The sequence below is a fragment of the Pavona decussata genome, unplaced genomic scaffold (assembly GCF_977016875.1).
Source record: "Pavona decussata unplaced genomic scaffold, jaPavDecu1.1 SCAFFOLD_381, whole genome shotgun sequence".
NCBI classification, from domain to species: Eukaryota; Metazoa; Cnidaria; class Anthozoa; order Scleractinia; family Agariciidae; genus Pavona; species Pavona decussata.
The window spans coordinates 156054-176107 of record NW_028145755.1 but is presented as its reverse complement, the minus strand read 5'-3'; the positions used below and the strand labels follow the sequence as shown (position 1 = coordinate 176107).

Below are 20054 nucleotides of genomic sequence, written 5' to 3'. Positions count from 1 at the left end.
TTCATATGATCTCCAAAACATAAAAGGTCAACCATTTACGCAAACCACCCGGATGGAAATTTTTGGCATAAATACGATAACATGCAAAATGTAGGAATATCAGCTGTAAATCCCAAAAGGAGTAATAAAAATGCATCACTTTGACCAGAAGCTCCATAATTTCAGAAGTATTCCAAATGGAATGATGCGTACCATTTGATTTTCCAACTGGAATTTCCGGGTTTTCCATGTAAATGTTAAGCACCCCAAGATGTATATTCCATAATGTCTGATATGATTCCTTTAAATTACATTGCGCATATAACATTTATCTCGTGGCGCAATTTCCGTGTACATGATGGCGTCATTTGACTACAACTACCAGAATTCATTTCGTTTTCCTTTTCAAATTCAAATTTTGTAATCCCAGTGGACAGCAAAGAACAATAGCTCTAATTAGCATGAGAAAACAAAAACCAAAAGGATTCTGGTAGTTGTAGTAAAATGACGCCATAGTGAAAATGTCCTATTGCACTTTACAAAACCTCTAGAGGTTGACAAAAAAAATGTGTACAAAAATTAATGAAACAATTATAATGAGAACAATAGCTAAAATTAAAATGTTTTCAGTTTTAATCTTAAAATATGACAGCCTTGACAGACAAGTCGATGATGAAATGACCAGTGATTACAATGACAAAAACCCAAAAGTCCTAGTGATAATAATAATAATAATAATAATAATAATAATAATAATAATAATAATAATAATAATAATAATAATAATAATAATAATAGTCTTTATTAATTCATAAGATAAAAAAACTACACATCTTATGTTACTAAACTTCCAGTTTAAAACTTACAGACCATCTTGAGTGACTACATTCCAATCCGATCCTGTATCCGCAACTCAAACATCTCGTAAAATATATTTTTTACAATAAGTACAGGTTAATATTCAGAATATTCCTTCACGTTAAATCCCCACTGTTGTCCCCGCTTCCGGTCAATGGCCCCGATCAAACATTTCGGATCGTCAATTACGTCAGAGCCTCGCCTTGGTGTTGGCGGGAGTTTCCCGGAAAAAATGCATTTGTTTATAAATTTTCTTCGAAAGTGATAGTTGATAAAATTTTCAGAAATCAGTCATCGTAGAGGAAACATTGAGCGCTTTTTTAAGTTCGCTATGAGTTATTCAAGAACTTACGACTATTCTCGTGGAGGTTATTCCGCCGGTTATTCGAGAGGACCAAACGCGGCTAGAAATGATATGGGAAGGGGTAGCAGCGGAGAACAGTTTGATGCAGATCAACAAGAACAGCAACCTCACGGAGCTCACGGACAAACTGAAACTACATCCAGAGTACAAAGGTACGCTTAAGTTTGATATGCAGTTTGTCGTGTTTAGTATATTTTTGTAAAGCTGTACTGAGGCAGTTTCGATGTTTATGCTTCTTACATGTAATTCTTCTTACAGAAATGTTGGATTTACGATGTTCAGGCCAGACGAAAAAAAGCGAGTTCAGTTGGAGCAAGGTTAGATATTGAAGCTTAATTATTTAACCGAAAGAAGAACTTTTCGAATCTGAATATTGGATTGTTTTTCGTTAATTATTCTTTGCGGTATCGATGCGATACTTTCAGTATTAGAAAGCCAGCTCTACTAAGAACCTAGAAAACGGTCACAGTTGTAGGAATCTGGCTGGTAATAAAACAATAAAAACATCACAGGAAGCACTTCCTTTACGTAGAGACAAAAAAATCAATCAAGAATTCCGGATTTAAAATAGCATGGAAGATTCATGCGACGACCTTTTAAAAAGGTCTTTGAAAAGCTTACATCTTCAATGCTTCTAACACGAATTGTAAAGGCAATACATGTACTTTACCATCTCCTCATTAAAGGGAAGCTCGAAACACTTGAGTGGAGTTCAGTGTTTTCCCAATTTTTCCAGAATATTTTTCTCATATTAAATAGAGTGCACTAAAATTTTCCCTCTTTCATTAGTGGCAAACAGAGAAATAGAGGAAGCAGATGCTCGCCGTGAGGCCAGACGGCTACAACGGATTCATGAACGACCTCGCCGTGTTGGCGGAGAAATGAATCACTCGTCAGCTATAATGCAAAAACAGAAAGCCGTGACAGCCGCAACGACAGGGCTAGAAATTCAGGTGAAATGCTTTCTGGTATATTATCTGAAAATATATTAAACACGAGGCGATTTTATTCAATCGTCAAATGTACTGTACCGTATAAAACTGAAGGAAAATGTGCCCTTGACCACACACGAGGGAAAAAGTCCCCCAGGACTAACGCCCTGGGACAAGTCCCTTGTAATGTTTACACAATAGGACTGCAGGTTACAAGTGTTTGTCTTACACACACATAATTTTGAGGGGACAACTTCAATTGACATCTGAGTTAGAATTTTTTGTGAAAAATAGGTAGTTCACATGACAGGACAACTCCTATAGAACTTGTCCTCTCATGTGCAGATGTGTACCAACCTTAATATTATGAAGAACTTTAAACATTACAAATTCAATACAAATAATAATTGGTCAATTACAAATTCCTACGCCTGTGAATTGTCTACCACTCTACTTTTGACTCGCTGAATTTATAGAAAGACTGGGTACATAATTTCTGTATTAGTCAGCCAAAATGATTGCCATCATCAAAGCAGAGTGGAGAAAGGCCAAAAACGATGTCCGTATAGAAATATACCAGTAGTTCCATTATAGAATAGCCAATATTGTAGTACCAGTGAAGTACAGTTGAGCCCCCCTTTACAGACACCTGCTTAATATGGACATTTCATCTTTACAGACTGTTTTCTTTGTCCCACTCCATACATTTTCCTAACTTACTTAATAAGGGCACTCCTTAATATGGACACCTTTTCTGGCCCCAAGGGTGTCAGTAATAACAGGGTTTGACTGTATTGAGGCATTATTTTTTCCTTTTAGAAAAAGCGTGAAAAATGGCAACGAGAAAAAAGGGAAGCCGAAGAGAAAGAACACAGGGAAAAAAAGGAAAAAGCTAGAGCACAGGTTTGAACACAAGACAAATGTCTAGAGAAATATGAAATTCTGAATGTTCCCAAAGGATAGTCAGTACAGAGAAACATTTATTTCCCACTATTCCCATTCTAAATACTGCACTACATTTTGACAAGGATTCACTGTTTTTATTCAAGGCTGAGAGGAACGAAGTTCTCAGGGCTGTAAGAGCTCAGGAGCTGGAAGAAAGACATAGAGATGCCCACAGACGGTAAATTTTGGTGCTTTATTATAAGCAGGGTTTGAAGCAGATTATACACGCTGTTCAAGCCTTACTTAATGCTGACAAAAATGTACAAACTGCCTAGCACCTTCAAATACATAAGAAGGAATTGATAAATAAAGAGCTGGAACATGAAAAAAAAGAAACCCTGAAGTTTTGACGTTACTGTCTTCTTCAGGGTACAAAAAAAACTGGCACTCAATTGGCTAGTTTTTTTATACCCCGAAAAAGACAGTGATGTCAAAACATCAACTTTTTTTCTTCACGTTCCAGCACTTTATTTATCGATTGATTCCTTCTTGCTTTATGTCCCCAGTTTCTCAGAAAGTAGTAAATGAACTTGAAAGTTTGCTAGTCACAGTCCTTCTTGAGAACATATTTTGCCAGTGGCTGATCAAACATCCAAGTTTGCATGTGGACTTAATACCCACAAGTTGGGATTAAGACTTCTTTCCCCAAGTAGCCAAAACAATTGTAAAGGCGGGAGGGCTTTGAGAAAGCCTAGCTGACAAGGAGAACAAACTTCAATTCACAAATTATGAGATATTACTAATTTATTGGTTACAGGAGAAACCAAGCATTTCTTGACAGATTGGAGACAAGAAATACCTACAATGGTAGGTTTGGTACAATATAGTACTCTACAGTGACAACCTATTATATAGATTTTTTTGGGCGGGGGCTGGGGGGTGGGGGAGTTTAGGGGGGTTTGGATAATTTTCCTTCTGACCAATTTTTGGGTGATGTAGCAGCTCTCGCAGTTAAAGTCTCATGTGATTGGCTTGCATCCCTTCTAGAAAACAGTAAAAACAAATAACAGAAAATAGCTGCCAGCTGCTACAATAATTACAAGCTTCTGCTACACTACTGCAAATTATATTTAACAATTATTCCACGAGCGCGCGTTGGATATGAGATGATAGATAGCCAACGAGGCACGTAGCGCCTGGTTGGCTATAATCATCTCATATCCAACAAACGCAAGTGGAATAATTGTTCTATTAAAAACAATCACGAAATATTGCTAGATCTTACTGATTTCGCTGTAAGAGAAGAACCAGCAGACAATTCAATGGCCGCCATTTCTTGGCTCATATACCATGGCTGCTCAGCCAATCAAATCCCTCGAATTGCATTATACAATGATCCAGTTTTTAATAATTGTGTATATATGTGTGTGACTCAATGTTTTGTGCAATTTTCTTTCCTTCTCCCAAAGCCCTGCAGGAATCTCTTGCTACATACAATGACCTATCCCTTGCAATCAGTATTTTTAAAACACAATGTTACACTTTATTTCTACTGCTTTTATAGGTTACTAAGCATTACAAGAAGTGGAACAGAATGCCATACAAGAAACAAATTTGTACAATAGAGATTTATTGGAAAGACACACACTACTGGAACATCCTAACTACCTAGAAACTAATAAAATGTGTGTTTGACTTTACATTCTAACTTCAATAAAAAAAATTTACTATTAGCATGGTATGATGTGTAAAGAAAACATTACAACTGTCAAGTTTTAGTCTTGTTCATTATATTTTGGTTTCCGATGAATGATACTCCCAGCGAGGATCAGTTCAAGGCAAGTGGTGGACCCACTTTCTGCATCAAACGTCATAATTTGGGAGTCACAATCTTGAAATCCGCAATTCTGTTGAAAGATAAAAGAGATTGTATTAAATTTTAGTCCCCAGTGGAAGTGCAACCAGTTTTCACTACTCAGACTTTGGTGACTGCTGCTTGATAAACTCTTGTAAAACTTGGATAATCATAATCAATAAATTTCTGAAACTAATTTCAAACTTGATGTTGCTTTATCTAGTAACACTACTGCAGATACCTAAGGAGGTAGAAATACGAGGGTATGTTTTTAGAGGTCAGGCCCAACATACTGGCACCCACCTACTCTAAACATGATACCTGCCTTTGGAAAGCTTTAAAGACAGTCTGAACAAGACAAATAGGCCATTTCCCAGTTGCCTTGAACTTCATTGTGAAAGCCAGGCTAAGTACAACGTGTTTATTCCTTTCATTCATATGCAAACAAAACAAATATTCACATAAAAAGATAGATATAGACACCTTTATTTATTAATAGTTAAACTCAGGGTGGCCCTGTCAGACAGCACAAACGAGCTGACCTGCTATCAATAGGAGCCCTAAGTATCCTAAACTACAAGAATATTTACAGTAAGATCAAATAATAAAGGAAACACTTAACTGTTTCATTATAATAACTATCCTACAAATATCATAAACTATAGACTATTAAGAACTACTTATAGTTAAACTTATTAAAAATCACACAGCCATGATAATGAAAGGATCTCTTAGCTTCTTCAGCTCTTACAGTGGGCAAATGTAAGAGGATGCTCTGTTGTGTAGTGTGCACGTGAATGCTCTTGTCAAAAGTAAAATAATTCTTGAAATATTGTGGGCAGCACTTTTTGCACTTAGCCTCACTTTCATGATGAGGTGCACAGCAACTCGGAAATGGCCTATTAATGAATGCTGCCAGTCTATTTATCATCAAAAACCCTCCTATCACAAAAATGAAGGAAACCCCTGGAAATGTCAACTTCTTGTTTTGTATCTTAGACTGACTAGTAAGACTGAAATTGGGCAGGATGCATGACTGCAAAATTAATAAAGGAAATTAAACCAAAAAAAATAGCTACCATAACAACAGCACCAAGTTGCATTGCCCTTCATCACGCAAAAATTACATGTAGAAGACTAACCTAATGTCCGGGACTAAACTTGAGCTGATTTTCAATGATCTGGTGAAGTTCATTTGGATTAGGAAGGCGGCCAGATTCCAGTTTGGACCAAATTGGCATGTCTGAAAACAGAGTTAATATTGATACTTAGGAAAGGAACAATAAGAAATGCCTGGAACTTGCAAATAAGTTATCGGACCACTAGCTGGAAAATTTAACCTTTGCTTAAAATACTTTTTAGAGTGCACACTAAAAACTTTATTATGGAGAGGCAGGGTGAACATAAACCAAATCAAACCAAAGTTACTCATCAGGCTTGACTACTGTATGATTCATTTTTTCAGGGCATTTTGCTGTATTCAACTTAGTAATGTTTTTTAAAAATGATACTCCACAGCAACAATTAGCCAGAATCCAATTCTTCTGGGAAAGAGCAGTATTCAACTGAAATGCTTCAGACATCAGCCATTTTATTTAAAGGTACATGTAAGAGGAAAAATGTATGGCTTAACCTAAAGATCCATTTACTGTAACAAGACAGTTTGGATTCATACAATTTTGTACCAGTATATGTATAGCTTTCGGATCATTCAGCAGTTTCCACACTATGGCTTGTTACCCTTTAAGAGGCCACTACAGAAAACAACAGAAACATTGCCCATACCTCTAAAAACAATGGCAGTTGTTACAATCAGAACCCATGTCATTAGCAGTTCTTGAAGAGCTGCTTCAGAGCTTAGCCTTAAAATGGAAGCTATACACCATGTTACTTCATTTCACATTAACATCTATGAATAGGGACCACCAGTCACCTAAGGTTCTACTCCTTCACTTCCTGACAGGAGTTGAGATAGCAGCTGCTTCCTTCATGTTTTGACAAGGAGACCAGAGTATATTTTAAACATACCATTGAGTGAAACTTCAAAAGCCCCAGTGGATATCAACTGCCCTTCGATCATGTTTGTGGTAAAAAATATGAGAATACATGCATACATCTGCAAGAAAACAACAAGTGCAACAAATGCACAAAAAGATTGAGAATTTATTTTCAATGTAAGAAGTGGGTGACAAACATTATTTGACTAGGAATTCCTTACATGTACCTCCTTCCTACACTCTTAATTGTGCTGACTGCAAACTAATAAATAACCTTAACATGTACACAGCTCTTAACCCTTTAAGCCCTAACAGTGATCAGCATCAAATTTTTCCTTGTGATATCAATGCTTATTCAACTCCTGAGGTCACGAGAAGTAAGGATATGATCACCCAAGACGAATTTTCTTGATATTTTAATATTAAACTTCTCCCCAGTACTTTTATAAGAAAACTATGGGGACAAGATAGGAGAATATCTTCTTTCATATTAGGGGTTAAAGGGTTAAAGAGTTAAATGCAAGTCTATAAAGCTGTTCCCTATCAGAATGAAGGGCTGATAGTGTTAGTCCTCAATTCCTGACAAGGTCAAAGTTTTTTCTTTGCATGGTGCAATCTTCCATTTCCTTACGGCTAACGCTCAGTGGGAAATTAATGGGTTCACGTTAGCACTTTAACATACACTGCAGAGTTAATTCTGTGATCCATCATTTGTGTCTTAAGGGTTAGCAGCACAATATTCTTTTGTACCCTTCTTAAAATATTGATGGACTGAATAGACTAAAGGAGCATGACCATAACTCACAAACCATTTCACCACTGGATACATGCAAGATTCATGATGTTGAACAAAAGGAACATGCCATGCATAGAATTATGCAAAAGAATATGCAAAACATACAAATTATCACTGCAGTTGGCAAACACCTCAAAGAGACAACCACACATTAAACTATAATGGTAAGGGAAGATAACTTCCTTAAGAGAAGAGCACGGGAGGCTATTGAAATTCACTGACTGTCAACCACAAGTGGGATTTTGAAATTCCAGCCCAGTACAAGGACATTTTGTCACACGACATTGATTATCATAGGTTAAGTGACAACTGAATTCTTCATCAGTTGACAAAGATGACATGATGGTGTCGAAAGCTTGTAGCTAAAAGCTGTGTTATCTGGATTCTGTTTAGTAGACAACTCTTTGTAAGTATAAATACCTTGTTCTGTGTGGCCCAAATGTAAACTTGTGGTGGATCCATGTTGAGATTCTCCCAAATCTGGAGCCTTTCACCAAGTAGTACCAAAGCCATGACAACTAATTTACCCATGCTTATAAGGCTGGCCAGCATCTGTCGGGGACGGGGAGGGGGGTAATTGTCACCTTCAATGCGGACCATAGGAAAGTTCTGGTGAATGAAGCCTGCGTATTCTTCAAACACCTTACGGTACCCTCAGGAGTAACTTAAAAGAAAACAAAGAGACAAATATTTTATTAATAATCACAGTCATTATTAGGAAATCACACGACAATAATTTGATTGGAATCAACAACGTATGGAACCAAAGAAAAGGCCAGAATTTATATGGAAAATGAGCCAACAACAGAAATTTGGCAAGCCCACCCACATCTATACAAGTGATTCAAGCTCATTCTCCCAACTTCCCTTTTGGTAACCTTCAATGCAAAGACGTCACCACATACGAAAATTTTGCTCATTATTTCTTTTTCCAGTCAACATTTTCCTACAGAGATATCCATTGTGCAATAGATAGAGAAGCGACCACCTAGGCTTGACATTTTGGGTGGTACTTACGGGAGGTTTAACTGTATTATTATGCTGTGTAAAAGTTAATGTAAGAATGCTAATCACGAACCACATAGGGTGCACAGCATAGCCTATGTGGCCTTCAAGAAACTAAACTGTTGCTCTATTAAAACTATTTCATACTTAAAATTACTTAAATCTAACTCTAAATAACTTGGTGATAAAAAGGTAAAATAATAATAAAAAATTAAAAAATAAATAAAAGTGAAAATCATATAAGTGGAAAGGCCTACATGTACTTCACATATCAAATCAAAAACACTCTCTTAACACGTGCCTTAAACATCACTACTTACTACTATTATTACGCGGGATGCCCTGAGAGGGCATACCGTGTCTAAAAACGGGTCGATTTCTTTTTTTTTTTTTTCTTTTTTTTTTTCTTCCTCGTAGCTACAAATGTGTACATTAATTTATTCATTAAACTATCCCCTCTCCTACTCGGGATGTATTGTCCTGATTGTCTTCAACAAAAGAGGGCCAATCAAAATCCTTTTTTGTCGCTTATATCGCGAGGGAGGGGACCCACTCACCCCTACCTGTGTGACGTCAAAGCATCATTTGATTTATTTATCAAATCTGGATTAAATTTGACGCCATATTGTTAACATGTTCTGGACTCAAGTTTGCCGTTTTCAAACGGAAATTTCACCATTTTGAAGCAGTGAATCGAAAGAATAACTTCTAAGAAGCACCCGACATTTAAAACGGTGGAAATTGGTGAGATCCTGGCGAAGGAATCATGCTTTGTTTGACAGTCTTAGACCACGACGCGAGACTGAAAAGAGGTCATTGAGAAGCTTATGTTATCGTAATGGAATTTCAAAAATTTCCAGTGAAAGTCTGGGTCGCGTAATACAAGGGAAACAACGAAACGCGATCGTCGTGACTCAAACTATCAATCGGCGAAGCATACAGTTGGAATAAATGAATCAGCCCCAGCATCACGCATAATGCCAAAGTAGCAGGCATCTTGTTATTACTATTATTATTATTGTTATTATTATTATTATTATTATTATTATTATTATTATTATTATTATTATCATTATTATTATTATTATTATGGGAGACCAAGTATTTTGGTTTCAATAATTATTAGGCTTCCTCACCACTCGTTCTTTATCTTTATCTTTATTACAATTCAATGACAACAAAGAAGTTCGTACAGTAAATTAAAATAGAGACATTAGCTAGGATGATAGGATAGCCTGCAAAAGAGTCGGAGACCCCATACAAGGCAGACCACCTAAAGAAACCCTCCCAAGAACCGTTATAATTTCAAGATAGAGATTAACTAAATAAATATTATAACAATATAAATATATAAAAAATATTTTATGTATCCAATATTTTTTATATCCAATATTTTATATATCCAATATTTTGGCGGCAACTTAACACAAAATGAAACCTCGAATTCCATGAAATCCCTGGTCACCTATATTATCCTATATGTACTGAGCTTGTTATAAGATTAGCTATAAAAGCTTGCAAACAAATTAAACGCATGCGTGCTTAGATCTATTAAAGTTGATAAGTTATCCAGGCCATGATGACTAAACTAAACAGCTGCATGACGATCTGCTTTTCATGAACAGTGAAGATTACTTTAGAACTGATTGCTACTGTGCAGACAATGGACGACTATAACGGCTGAATCTGACAACTTTCTTTCATAACAAAGAGAATCCAAATATAGACAAAAGAACACAACTTTCCGATACTCACCAATACAGAAATTTTATCGTTGGACCGGTGAATACGGCCGCTTTCTTTACTCTATCCATATTATCCGGGTTTGATGCTTGAACTCGGTTGGGGAACATAATTTCTTTCACAGTCATTAATGAGAAAATAGAGAAAACTGCCGCAATAAGATACACGTTCGACGCCATGTTGGCGTTCGCTTTCTTTCTGACTTGCGTAATGGGCTAAAGCATGTGACGTCACCGCCTTAAATCACGTGTCCTGCCACAGGACTCCCAGTACTACAGCACTCTCAGCTCTTTTGTCACATGCAAGAGTCTGTTTGGAAATGCGTCTGACGCCCAAAACACATGTCGATAAACCAAAGTCATTGCAGGTAAAGCGATAAGTACGAAACGTTAGAGTGGAGAGGAATATCTGACCACATGTGGGCGTTTCTTAAAACTTTCGAACTCCTGTTTCTGGCCCGAGAAGTATTTTTCAAATCCCGTTTTCATCTATGGTAATTTTCATTCAGCGTTTTGACTTTCAGAGTTATTAAATAATGAAGACTGTGCACGCGAAAAATATAGGGCTGTCAACTCTCCCGGATAATCCGGGAGTCTCCAGATTTTAAACGGTATCTCCCGGTCTCCAGACTTATGTCTGTAATCTCCAGATTTTGAGCCGTATATTCTATCTCTTCTTCTTTATGACAAGAAAATCTGAGATGGTTAGCGTTGTTTTTGGTTGTTTCATGTACGTTCCTCCTCCCCCCCCCCCCCCCCCCTCACTGAACCCGTGAATTTGCCCTTGATGCGACGCCTCTGTAAGGGGCTTTGTTATTGCTGGCCGGGGAAGTCATGTTCTCCATATTTAAAGACGTGTGAGGTTGCCAGTGACAGCCCTGATTAAATAGCTTTCCGGGTCCTAAATATTTTAGAAAAAGTAACAGTGCAATCAGTTTTGCACCAGTTGTGTGATCCTCTGCATTTAATTTCCAGTCGTTTTGCCCGGAAAAATTGACTCATTTTAAAAAATTGCCTTTAATTTGTTTTTAAGTTTTTAACCTTTTTATGGAAGGCTCTTAACAAATGCCTGTACATCCTTTTTGAGTCCTTCTTCTTACATTAAGGGTGAGTTAATGGGGTATGCTGGGAATAGTTCTACTTACGTCCTTTTTCGGAGACGAGGGATAAGTTCCTGGGCAAACAATTCAATGGCGAATTGTTCCTTCTCTTTCTGAAGTTGAATGTTTACATTATGCAGGTTCGGAAACAGGTTGTTAAGCAAAGACTACGAGGACGGCAAGAAGAACGCCACCAAGATAAAGAGGTTTAATGAGCAAAAACAATGGCTCGGCTAATAAATGTTGGTACATTCTGGCCTCAAATCGAGTGAAAGTTTTGCGGAAAACAAAGTGATTTGTTTTCATATGCGGTCTTTAGAATTCTTTTACAAATCGTCCTTATGGCTATTTTTCTATATTTTCCTTGTTCATTAATTAATTGATCGTTGCATATGAAGGTGACCGTCTTCTTTCTCTTTGGTCCAACCTTGTTCCCAGGGCTTTACTCTTGCAAATTGGGCGGGTCCCAATTTTCAAGAGAAAATGCCCTGGGAATGACGATAAATTAAATGTATCTCTTACCTCAAAAGCTAAAATTAAATGGTAACGAAAATAAGAGGAATATAAGCTACAATCTTGGACAGAATAAAATGAAAAATTAAACCCCCCCCCCCCTCCCCCCAAAATCAATGATGATTTCGCGCGCAAAGCAAAACGCGCCATTTTCCCATCATTGAAATGGGGGGGAGGGGTGGTCTTAATTTTTCATTTGATCTGTCCAAGATTGTAGGTCAAAACGTAAATAAATGGTCAGTAAAGAAATTTGTTCATATGCAGCGCATCAGTTTTACCTTGGCAATAACGTTTGTGTTCAGACGCAAAGTGAACGAAATGTGTAAACATTCCAGTTTTCATAGAGATGTCTTGTGATAAAACAATGGACAACATCACCCGCGTGCAGATGTTTCGGACTATCAAAGGCTCCTACGTGGTTGTGCTTCGACTCACAGTAAGTCTTAGTTGAAACTTGTTATCCCTGCCGTTCTATAGCCCGACTTACGGCAGTTTGTCTCGAATCTTAAAGAAGCCGTTTGCCGATACTGGAAAAAACCTTCTCTTCCCCGTAGCAGAAAAAGTGTTAACAACTTTCCTCGTGTAACAGAGCAACGCTTTAAATTTTCTCAGGTTTTCAAATGCGATATTCAGCATGGGCCTGGGGCTAGCTGCCTGGGAAGACTCCCCATAAATTTGTTTATTCTTCCATGACTGATTTGCAAGACGACAGGCGGGTTATAATAGTTCGTCTGCTAAATGCTAATTTTAGTGCGTTGCGTGGAACTTTAGTGTTCTGTGATGCTCAGTGCAAATTCTAAAGTATACGAAGCTGCTCGGGATGATGCATACGTTGACCTCAGCGCTGCACTCATTCGGATGAGCATCAGCGACAGGCAAACGGCCCTGGAAACGAAAATCCAAGATGGCGACCACCTCGCCACTCCCTTGATCATTGCTGCTTACAATGGAAACCTGAAGGCGATGAAAATTCTTTTAAGGTATAATGCGGACATTGAAGCCCGGGGAACTATAAAAAGTAAGGAAGTTATCGAAGGTTGTACTCCTTTGTGGGCCGCCGCTGCAGCTGGGCATCTTGATGCTGTGAAACTGTTGATCGAACAGAATGCGGAAGTGGACGGCCGAACCTCTAGAAACTCGACTCCTTTGAGAGTAGCTGCTTTCCATGGACACCACGATATCGTGCGGTGTTTGGTTGAAAACGGGGCTGATGTGAATGCGCGCAATAACGTTGACAGCACCCCTTTAATAATAGCTTGTTACAAGGGGCATGTGCCTGTTGTGAGTTATCTGGTCGCTCATGGGGCGGACATTAAACTGCAAGACAAATGGGGATATAGCGCTCTTCATCGCGCTGTCCAAAAGGACCAATTTGAGATTGTGGATGATCTGTTAGCTCTTGGAGCACCCCAGTTGCCAGATAATAATCGACTGACCCCTCTACTTTTAGCAAGCAATGAATGCAAGATAGAAATGGTGGAGCATCTAATCAAGGATCCACAGTGCACAAAGCAACAGAGAATCGAGGCATTAGAGCTTCTGGGTGCTACCATTGCTAATGATTCAGATGCTAACTATGACACCAAGAAAGCATTTTTTTACATGAAACGTGGCATTGAAGAGAGATTTCAAGATTTGTCACACCCCTTCTTCAAACAACATATGCAACCTATAGAAGCGTATGAGAATAGAAAGGAGAGTCAAAATCTCAAGGAGCTTGCTCTGATTGAGGGCAATGATCATGCCATACACATGGAGGCTCTTATAATAAGAGAGAGAATTCTTGGTACAGAGAATATAGAACTCTGTATTCCAATCTTTAATCGTGGTGTAATCTTACGTAATGCAGAGAACTTCAGATGTTGTGTTGGTTTGTGGAAGCATGCCCTGGAGATTTCCTGTCACTGTGGAAGTGAAGAAATCACGGAAGACTTAACTTCCTTTTGTAACGTCTGTTGTGATATGATTGAAAAAAATAGTCCACCTGGGCAAAAGGATATAGAAGAGGTGTTTGAAAAGTTGATTGGTGAATATGAAAGACTTTCAGAGCAACTGGTGCAGTCCAGCAACTTAAAAGGTGCAAATGAAGTCAGGTTGCTTCAGCAAAAACTTGAGACTTTAGTCTTTATATCTTTGCATCTCATGACAGCATTTACAAACGTTCAAGATATGAGGAAGGAAGAAAGCTCAACTGCAGTGATGTGTGGTCTTATCCAAAGGTTCCTTCTTTCGAATCCATGCTCTCAAAATGGAAACACTTTGCTGCATTTGTCTGTATGTTGTAAAACTCTCACTGACATCCTCTATTCGCAGAATGTATGCAAATTTCCATGTCCCAAAACCCTGAAGCTCATCATCGATGCAGGTGGAAATGTCAATGCTGTCAACAACGAAGGAAACACCGCTTGCCATTTAGCTGTGGCTTTCAAGCCCACAAATGACAGTGACCTGCGGGTGTTGAGGGATATCCTAAAGGCATTATTAGATGGTGGAATCAATAAAGACATGGTCAATAATGATGGCAAGACAGCCTTGGATGTTGCTGAAACTGATGAGGCCCGTAGGATTCTCACTGTAAAGAACAGCATGAAGTAAATTCCATTTTTGAGTAGACTGGCATGGTGAGCGAGCTTGCACTACATGCATAATTTATAACTTTGGTGTAGTTTTTTTTTTTTTGGACAGTTGTATTAACACTTTAAGAAGATATCCACTTCAACTAAATTCAAGAACTTGAAAAGACAACCCGTACGAAAATTTACAGCCTGACACGGCGAGAATCCGGCCTGATTCTAACCATAAAGTCATTTTTGCGGCGTAAATTGAACGAGACAAAGCGAGACACCAGATTTGTCTCGCTACAGCAGTAGAACGAGACATTTGTCTTGCTATGTTCAGAGCGATAATATAGCCAGAAATTAGCGTGATCGAGCGAGACTGGTTTTACGCCGTTTACGCGGTGAACGTGACATTTGCTGGGCTGTGTTATGGCCGAGAATGGAACGATACATCAACGTGATAGTTAAAAAACTGTTTACCTCCTCTGGGTTTGTAGACCATGAATTTTGCAATGCACAAATATGGGCGATAATATGGCTGGCTCTGAGCGTGTTCCAAACATGACGAGAAACCAACGTTTGTGAAGATGATCGATTGGCATGTTTCGAGGATCTTTTACGAGTATTGATACGGCTATAAATTGTTTTTGGCGAAATACTTGACTCCGAGTGCAATTATTAGCTACACGAAATAAAATACAATAAAAAATTGGGGTAGAATAACGCACTGCTGAAATAACAAACAATTCAAGCAAAGAGATAGATGATACCTATCGCATGATCAAGAACTCGACTTTCCTGATTGGCTGTTGTTTTGAAATCTTATCCCGTTAAGTTAGCGCCGGGCAGTTCAAGTAGGAAAGCTCTGCATTCAGACGTTTGACCGTTTAGCTCCATTTTCTTCAAAATAATATTTTTGACTGTGTCAGTTTCCGAAGATATGGATGGAATTTTGTATGCTTACATATACTTTCACAGCGATAAAAAGGTCAGTGTACCAAATTCTCGTTGTACACTGGCCGGTGGATGAATTCAAAGAGCTTGGTAAAACTGGCGCATTCAAGAGAAGCAAACGGCTTTCCTCGGGATTCATTTATTCTCCATGTGCGTCCCAAACGTAAGTATAATGATAAAATGATTGATATACTTTACCTGAATTCCCACTGGATGGAAAACGATCGATTCACGGCTATAAAAATGTACATGCATGTGGGGTTGTTCCGATGATGCTGTTTTCAGCGCGCGCGGTTAAACTTATGTTAGCCATGAATTATTAGTGCGTGTTCAAATGAAGCTCAAACGGTGTTGATAAAAAGCTGACTAACACTATAGCAGCTCTAAATTATTTCTTCGTTTTCTACGTTGTTTTTCAGAATGCGTGATGTGTTTCTGCAAACCAAAAGGACCGCCCCGCAACCAAAACAAATCAATTAAATCTTTAGGAATCAAGTTAGCTGTTCAAAACGAAAGCTTCTGGTGCAGCAAGGGAAACAGCAGGAAACAAACGGCACACCTTAAGCGACTCTTCTTCTCTTTTGTAATATAAATATTTTGGGGGTAACAGAAAAAGGTTTACGTTTAATACCCAGCAAAATACCGCCCGCTAATTGTATGCAAGACGTTTCGCGGTTTAGGTATGTACTCGACAGATCGGAGTGAGCTAGAATGAGGTATTGTAAAATTATACTCGGTTTTTCTGTCATAATTTTAAAGTCACAATGGCACCAAGTAGGCTAAAAGAGTTTTGTTTTTGAATAGCCTTTCGAATAGCCGTGTATTCGTTTCAATTTCCAGTTGTATCGAAGAGTCGCAAACAGAAAACATCGCGTGTAGAGTACACTGCCTAGATCCAAAGATAAACAATTTAACTCACATGTCAATTCACTTCGTAGTAAACATCCCACTAATTCTGATGTTTCAGTTACCTCAGGAAGTACTATTAAATGCAGAAACGTTTAATTTTGTTAAAATATATTGTAGCCATAATTTGTAGTCATTGCATAGATTTATAATAAACGAGTTTTTGACGCGAAGTACGACAGGTAGTTAATGTGTACGTGCTATTTTTATTATCTGGTGTTGCATTACCTACATTATAATTTAGGCCATAATACAGCCCGACTCTAGCAAGACAAATTCAAGCCATAATTTCAGCGAAACATCAGCAATACAAATGTCTCGCTCCATTCCCGTTCGTTTATCGTTCAAATTGTCACGCTCTTGCAAGCCTGATTAGTGTTTGGCTATGTCTCGCTCATTTGTCTCGGTGGATTCTCGCTCACGTATCGTTCAAAATGTCACGCTCTTGCAAGCCTGATTAGTGTTTGGCTATGTCTCGCTCATTTCTCAGGCCGGAATCTCGCTCGTGTCTCGCTCAGAATTTTCGTACGGGCAACTTCCTTCTTAGGTGCAAGGAAGCTAAAAGTCTTTGAAGGTTCAAGGATGTGCACTTTTGAGTTGCACTTGCAGGCTTGTAATTCTCCAAGTTATACCAAACAAAAATAGGGTCTACTATAATGACCAGTATTACAATATTATTTAAATGTTTTAGCAGAATAAATCAACTGTAGGGGAAAAAAAGGAATAATTAAAAATAGTTTTTGATCCAGATAGAGGAAAAATTTAAAATTTGTTGTGATTTAGATGATCAGCTGACTTAAAGTAGAGGGTGAAAAGATTTAAAGTAGGCTGTTCTTTCATCTTGAGGTGAAAGAAAGTTAATTGCCAGTGGAAGGTTCTCAGGGATATCAGTGACAGAGGTACAAATGAGGCCATATTGTTAGACTACCAAAAGTCCTATAATTATGCTAATATTGGACCCCCAAATAAGTCTAATGGCCCAGTTGACATAACCCCATTATTTTTCTCAGTAGACATCCCTCAAAAAGAGACCCTGTTAAAGGTTTCTCTTCAACAATGACCCCCACCCCCACCCCATACCAAAAAGTTCCTAATCGTTAATTTCAAACCTCCAAAAAGGCCTTTGAACCTCTTTAAGCTGCCGCTATACCTGAGCAACTCTCTAGAACTTAAAAAATACTCAATTAATTATTAAGTTGACAAGTGAAATTCCCTCCCTTTGGAGTCTTGTTCTGCATCTACCATTGGTATTTTAAAGGCTAGAGTGGTGAACATTTTATTGCACCACTGTTTATCTTTTTATTGTATAAACTAAAACACTTACTTTATGGCTAGTTTTATTGTCATTTATTGTCCCTACATTTTTAAGTTAGGTAATAGTTGATCTGTCATATTATGGGGTGATTTTTTACCCTTTCAAAGATTATCCTTATGGCTATTTTAGATTAGACTGCTTGCAGACCGCCTTTTCTCTTAAGATCAGTTGAGGGTTAATCAACCCATCGAGCGCAAGCTTCAATGGGGGTTTGAATGAGAAGGGATTGCATGCCAATCTTGTCTGGTCGCAGTACCAATCATCCCAATTTTTCACTGTGTTGCCACTACACAAACTTTGAGAGAGAAACAGGCTACATCAAGCAGTCTATTTTAGATTTGTGCTGTTAATATTATAGTTTCTTAGAAAGAAGAAATTGTATGTTAGCTGAGTCCGCTAGTCATGTTAAAACAGTTATCAGTCTTGAAAAAAGGATAATTTCATTTGATATCCAAGTTGTTATTATTAGTTAAGTTGAGACCCCGTGTGTTTGTGTGTGAGGGGGGGGGGGGGGGTAGGCTCTTCAAGCCCTGACCTTTCAGACCAAAATGTGTGATTTTCCGGTTTCTTTTTCAGATCTGGCCTCTGAAATTCATACCCATTCTCAGACATTTAGACCAAAATGGTAAAATATCTATACCCTATTTCAGACCAAAACTATAGCTTATATTGCACCACTAATCAACTGTTGATTGTATCAACTTACTAAGTTACTTTATGGCTAGTTTTATTGTCATTTATTGTCCCTACATTTTTAGGTTAGGTAATATGTAATATTTATCAGTATCGGACGTTTTTTACCCTTTTGTAGATTATCCTTATGGCTATTTTAGATATTTGTTACTTTTTAGTTACCAATTTGTGCCATTAAATTGTAATAAATAAGTAAATAAATAAATGTTATAGCTCCATAGAAACCACGTTACAGAAGTTATCTGCAGTAGGTACGCATTTCGTACATGTTGGTAGTGCGGTGCATGCACTGTGGACCTGTTTGTTTGTGGACACCCACTCACCCACTCACTCACTCTTACATGCCGGACGACACAGTGGGTAGAGCACTACACAGTGCACTACCCACAAAAAAGATAAGTTCATTTGATATCCAAGTTGTTTGGGGGTGTGTAGTTCGGTTCTCCAAATCCAGGCCCTATTTCAGACCAAAATATGACATGGCCTTTACTCATTTTCAGACCCGGTCTCTTTGAAAATCCGCACCTGTTTGTGTAAATCCATACCAGTTATCAGACTTTTGGACCAAAATGGTAACAGACCAAAAAGGACCAAAAATCTATACCCATGTTCAGACGTAAACACATACGATTCCAAAAACCATACACCCTTTGCGCCAAACAAACCTATTACCTATTTAACAATTATTCCACAAGCACGCGTTGGATATGAGATGATAGATAGCAAATGAGGCGTGTAGCGCTGAGTTGGCTATAATCATCTCATATCCAAAGAGCGTGAGTGGAATAATTGTTTTATTGAAAACAATCACAAAATATTGCTAGATTTTGCGGATTCCGTTTTGCAAGACAATTTAATGGTCTCTTTTTCTCAGGCATGGTATAATGGCTCATATACCATGGCCGCTAAGCCAATCAAATGACTCAAATTGCATTATACAATGATCCAGTTTTTAATAAATATATATATAGTTGTTATGGGGGAGTAACCCCCTCCACCCGGGTGCCTTGGCTGGAAAAACCAATGGCGTTACAGGGAAATTATATGATTAGACAGTGGACACATTCGGCGTGCATTTGTCTGCATCACTTTTCTTTACGCCATGTGCCACTCTCAAAGAAGAGAAATTAAATAGTTTGTTATCTTTTGGAAACTCAAAGGATCAATGATTTGCTTTTATTAGTTCCATGTTTTGATGCCATGAAAAGTCGTAAAAACGGTCCTCTTAAAGACCTGAGAGGCTTTTGAAGTTTATGGTAATCCTTGAAACTGAAATTATTATCTTACTGCTTCCTTTACAGCTTTCCTTCAGATCCACGGTCCTCAGTCCAATCCATAGTTAGGGCGGGTCTGGGGAGAGGGATTGATGGTAATATTACACACTCTCTCCTCTTCATGAAAAATTCAAAACGCCGTTCAAAATGGTTTTGACTATCCCAAGAGGCGACCAGAAAAAAAAAGAAAACAAACAAAAAAACACTCGCGAGCGCGCGCTAGAGCCATCCGATGTGTAGAGTTCTGTCTTTACCCCAATCTCACTGTACTCCCAGGCTCTTATCCCTTGGCGCCCTGGCGCGTGTGCATGTTGTGAGTGAGTGGGTG

At 38.3% G+C, this 20054-nt stretch overlaps 2 protein-coding genes, 1 long non-coding RNA gene and 1 pseudogene across 4 annotated transcripts; 3 read left to right on the top strand and 1 right to left on the bottom strand.

Annotated features, from left to right (window-relative positions):
• Window positions 1-1058: 1058 nt before the first annotated feature.
• LOC146451915 (uncharacterized) lies at window positions 1059-5076 on the top strand. The gene is made up of 7 exons (XM_085098469.1): window positions 1059-1353; window positions 1460-1518; window positions 1991-2154; window positions 2953-3036; window positions 3183-3256; window positions 3836-3885; window positions 4583-5076. Exons 1-7 carry the CDS (start codon window positions 1169-1171, stop codon window positions 4588-4590), a joined length of 624 nt encoding a protein of 207 aa, XP_084954595.1. The 5' UTR covers window positions 1059-1168; the 3' UTR covers window positions 4591-5076.
• Window positions 4632-10627, bottom strand: LOC146451914 (selenoprotein T2-like; annotated as a pseudogene). Its single transcript, XR_014859875.1, has 5 exons — window positions 10427-10627; window positions 8087-8330; window positions 6902-6989; window positions 6016-6116; window positions 4632-4925 (listed from the first exon to the last, which is right to left on the bottom strand). The product of XR_014859875.1 is annotated as a selenoprotein T2-like (transcript).
• A 2083-nt stretch (window positions 10628-12710) lies between these two features.
• Window positions 12711-16106, top strand: LOC146451913 (protein fem-1 homolog B-like). The gene is made up of 2 exons (XM_085098375.1): window positions 12711-15701; window positions 15958-16106. Exon 1 carries the CDS (start codon window positions 12807-12809, stop codon window positions 14619-14621), a length of 1815 nt encoding a protein of 604 aa, XP_084954501.1. The 5' UTR covers window positions 12711-12806; the 3' UTR covers window positions 14622-15701; window positions 15958-16106.
• An 876-nt stretch (window positions 16107-16982) lies between these two features.
• On the top strand, window positions 16983-18679 carry LOC146451912 (uncharacterized). Its single transcript, XR_014859858.1, has 2 exons — window positions 16983-18243; window positions 18288-18679. It is a non-coding gene; the product is annotated as an uncharacterized LOC146451912 (long non-coding RNA).
• The last annotated feature ends 1375 nt before the right edge of the window (window positions 18680-20054 follow it).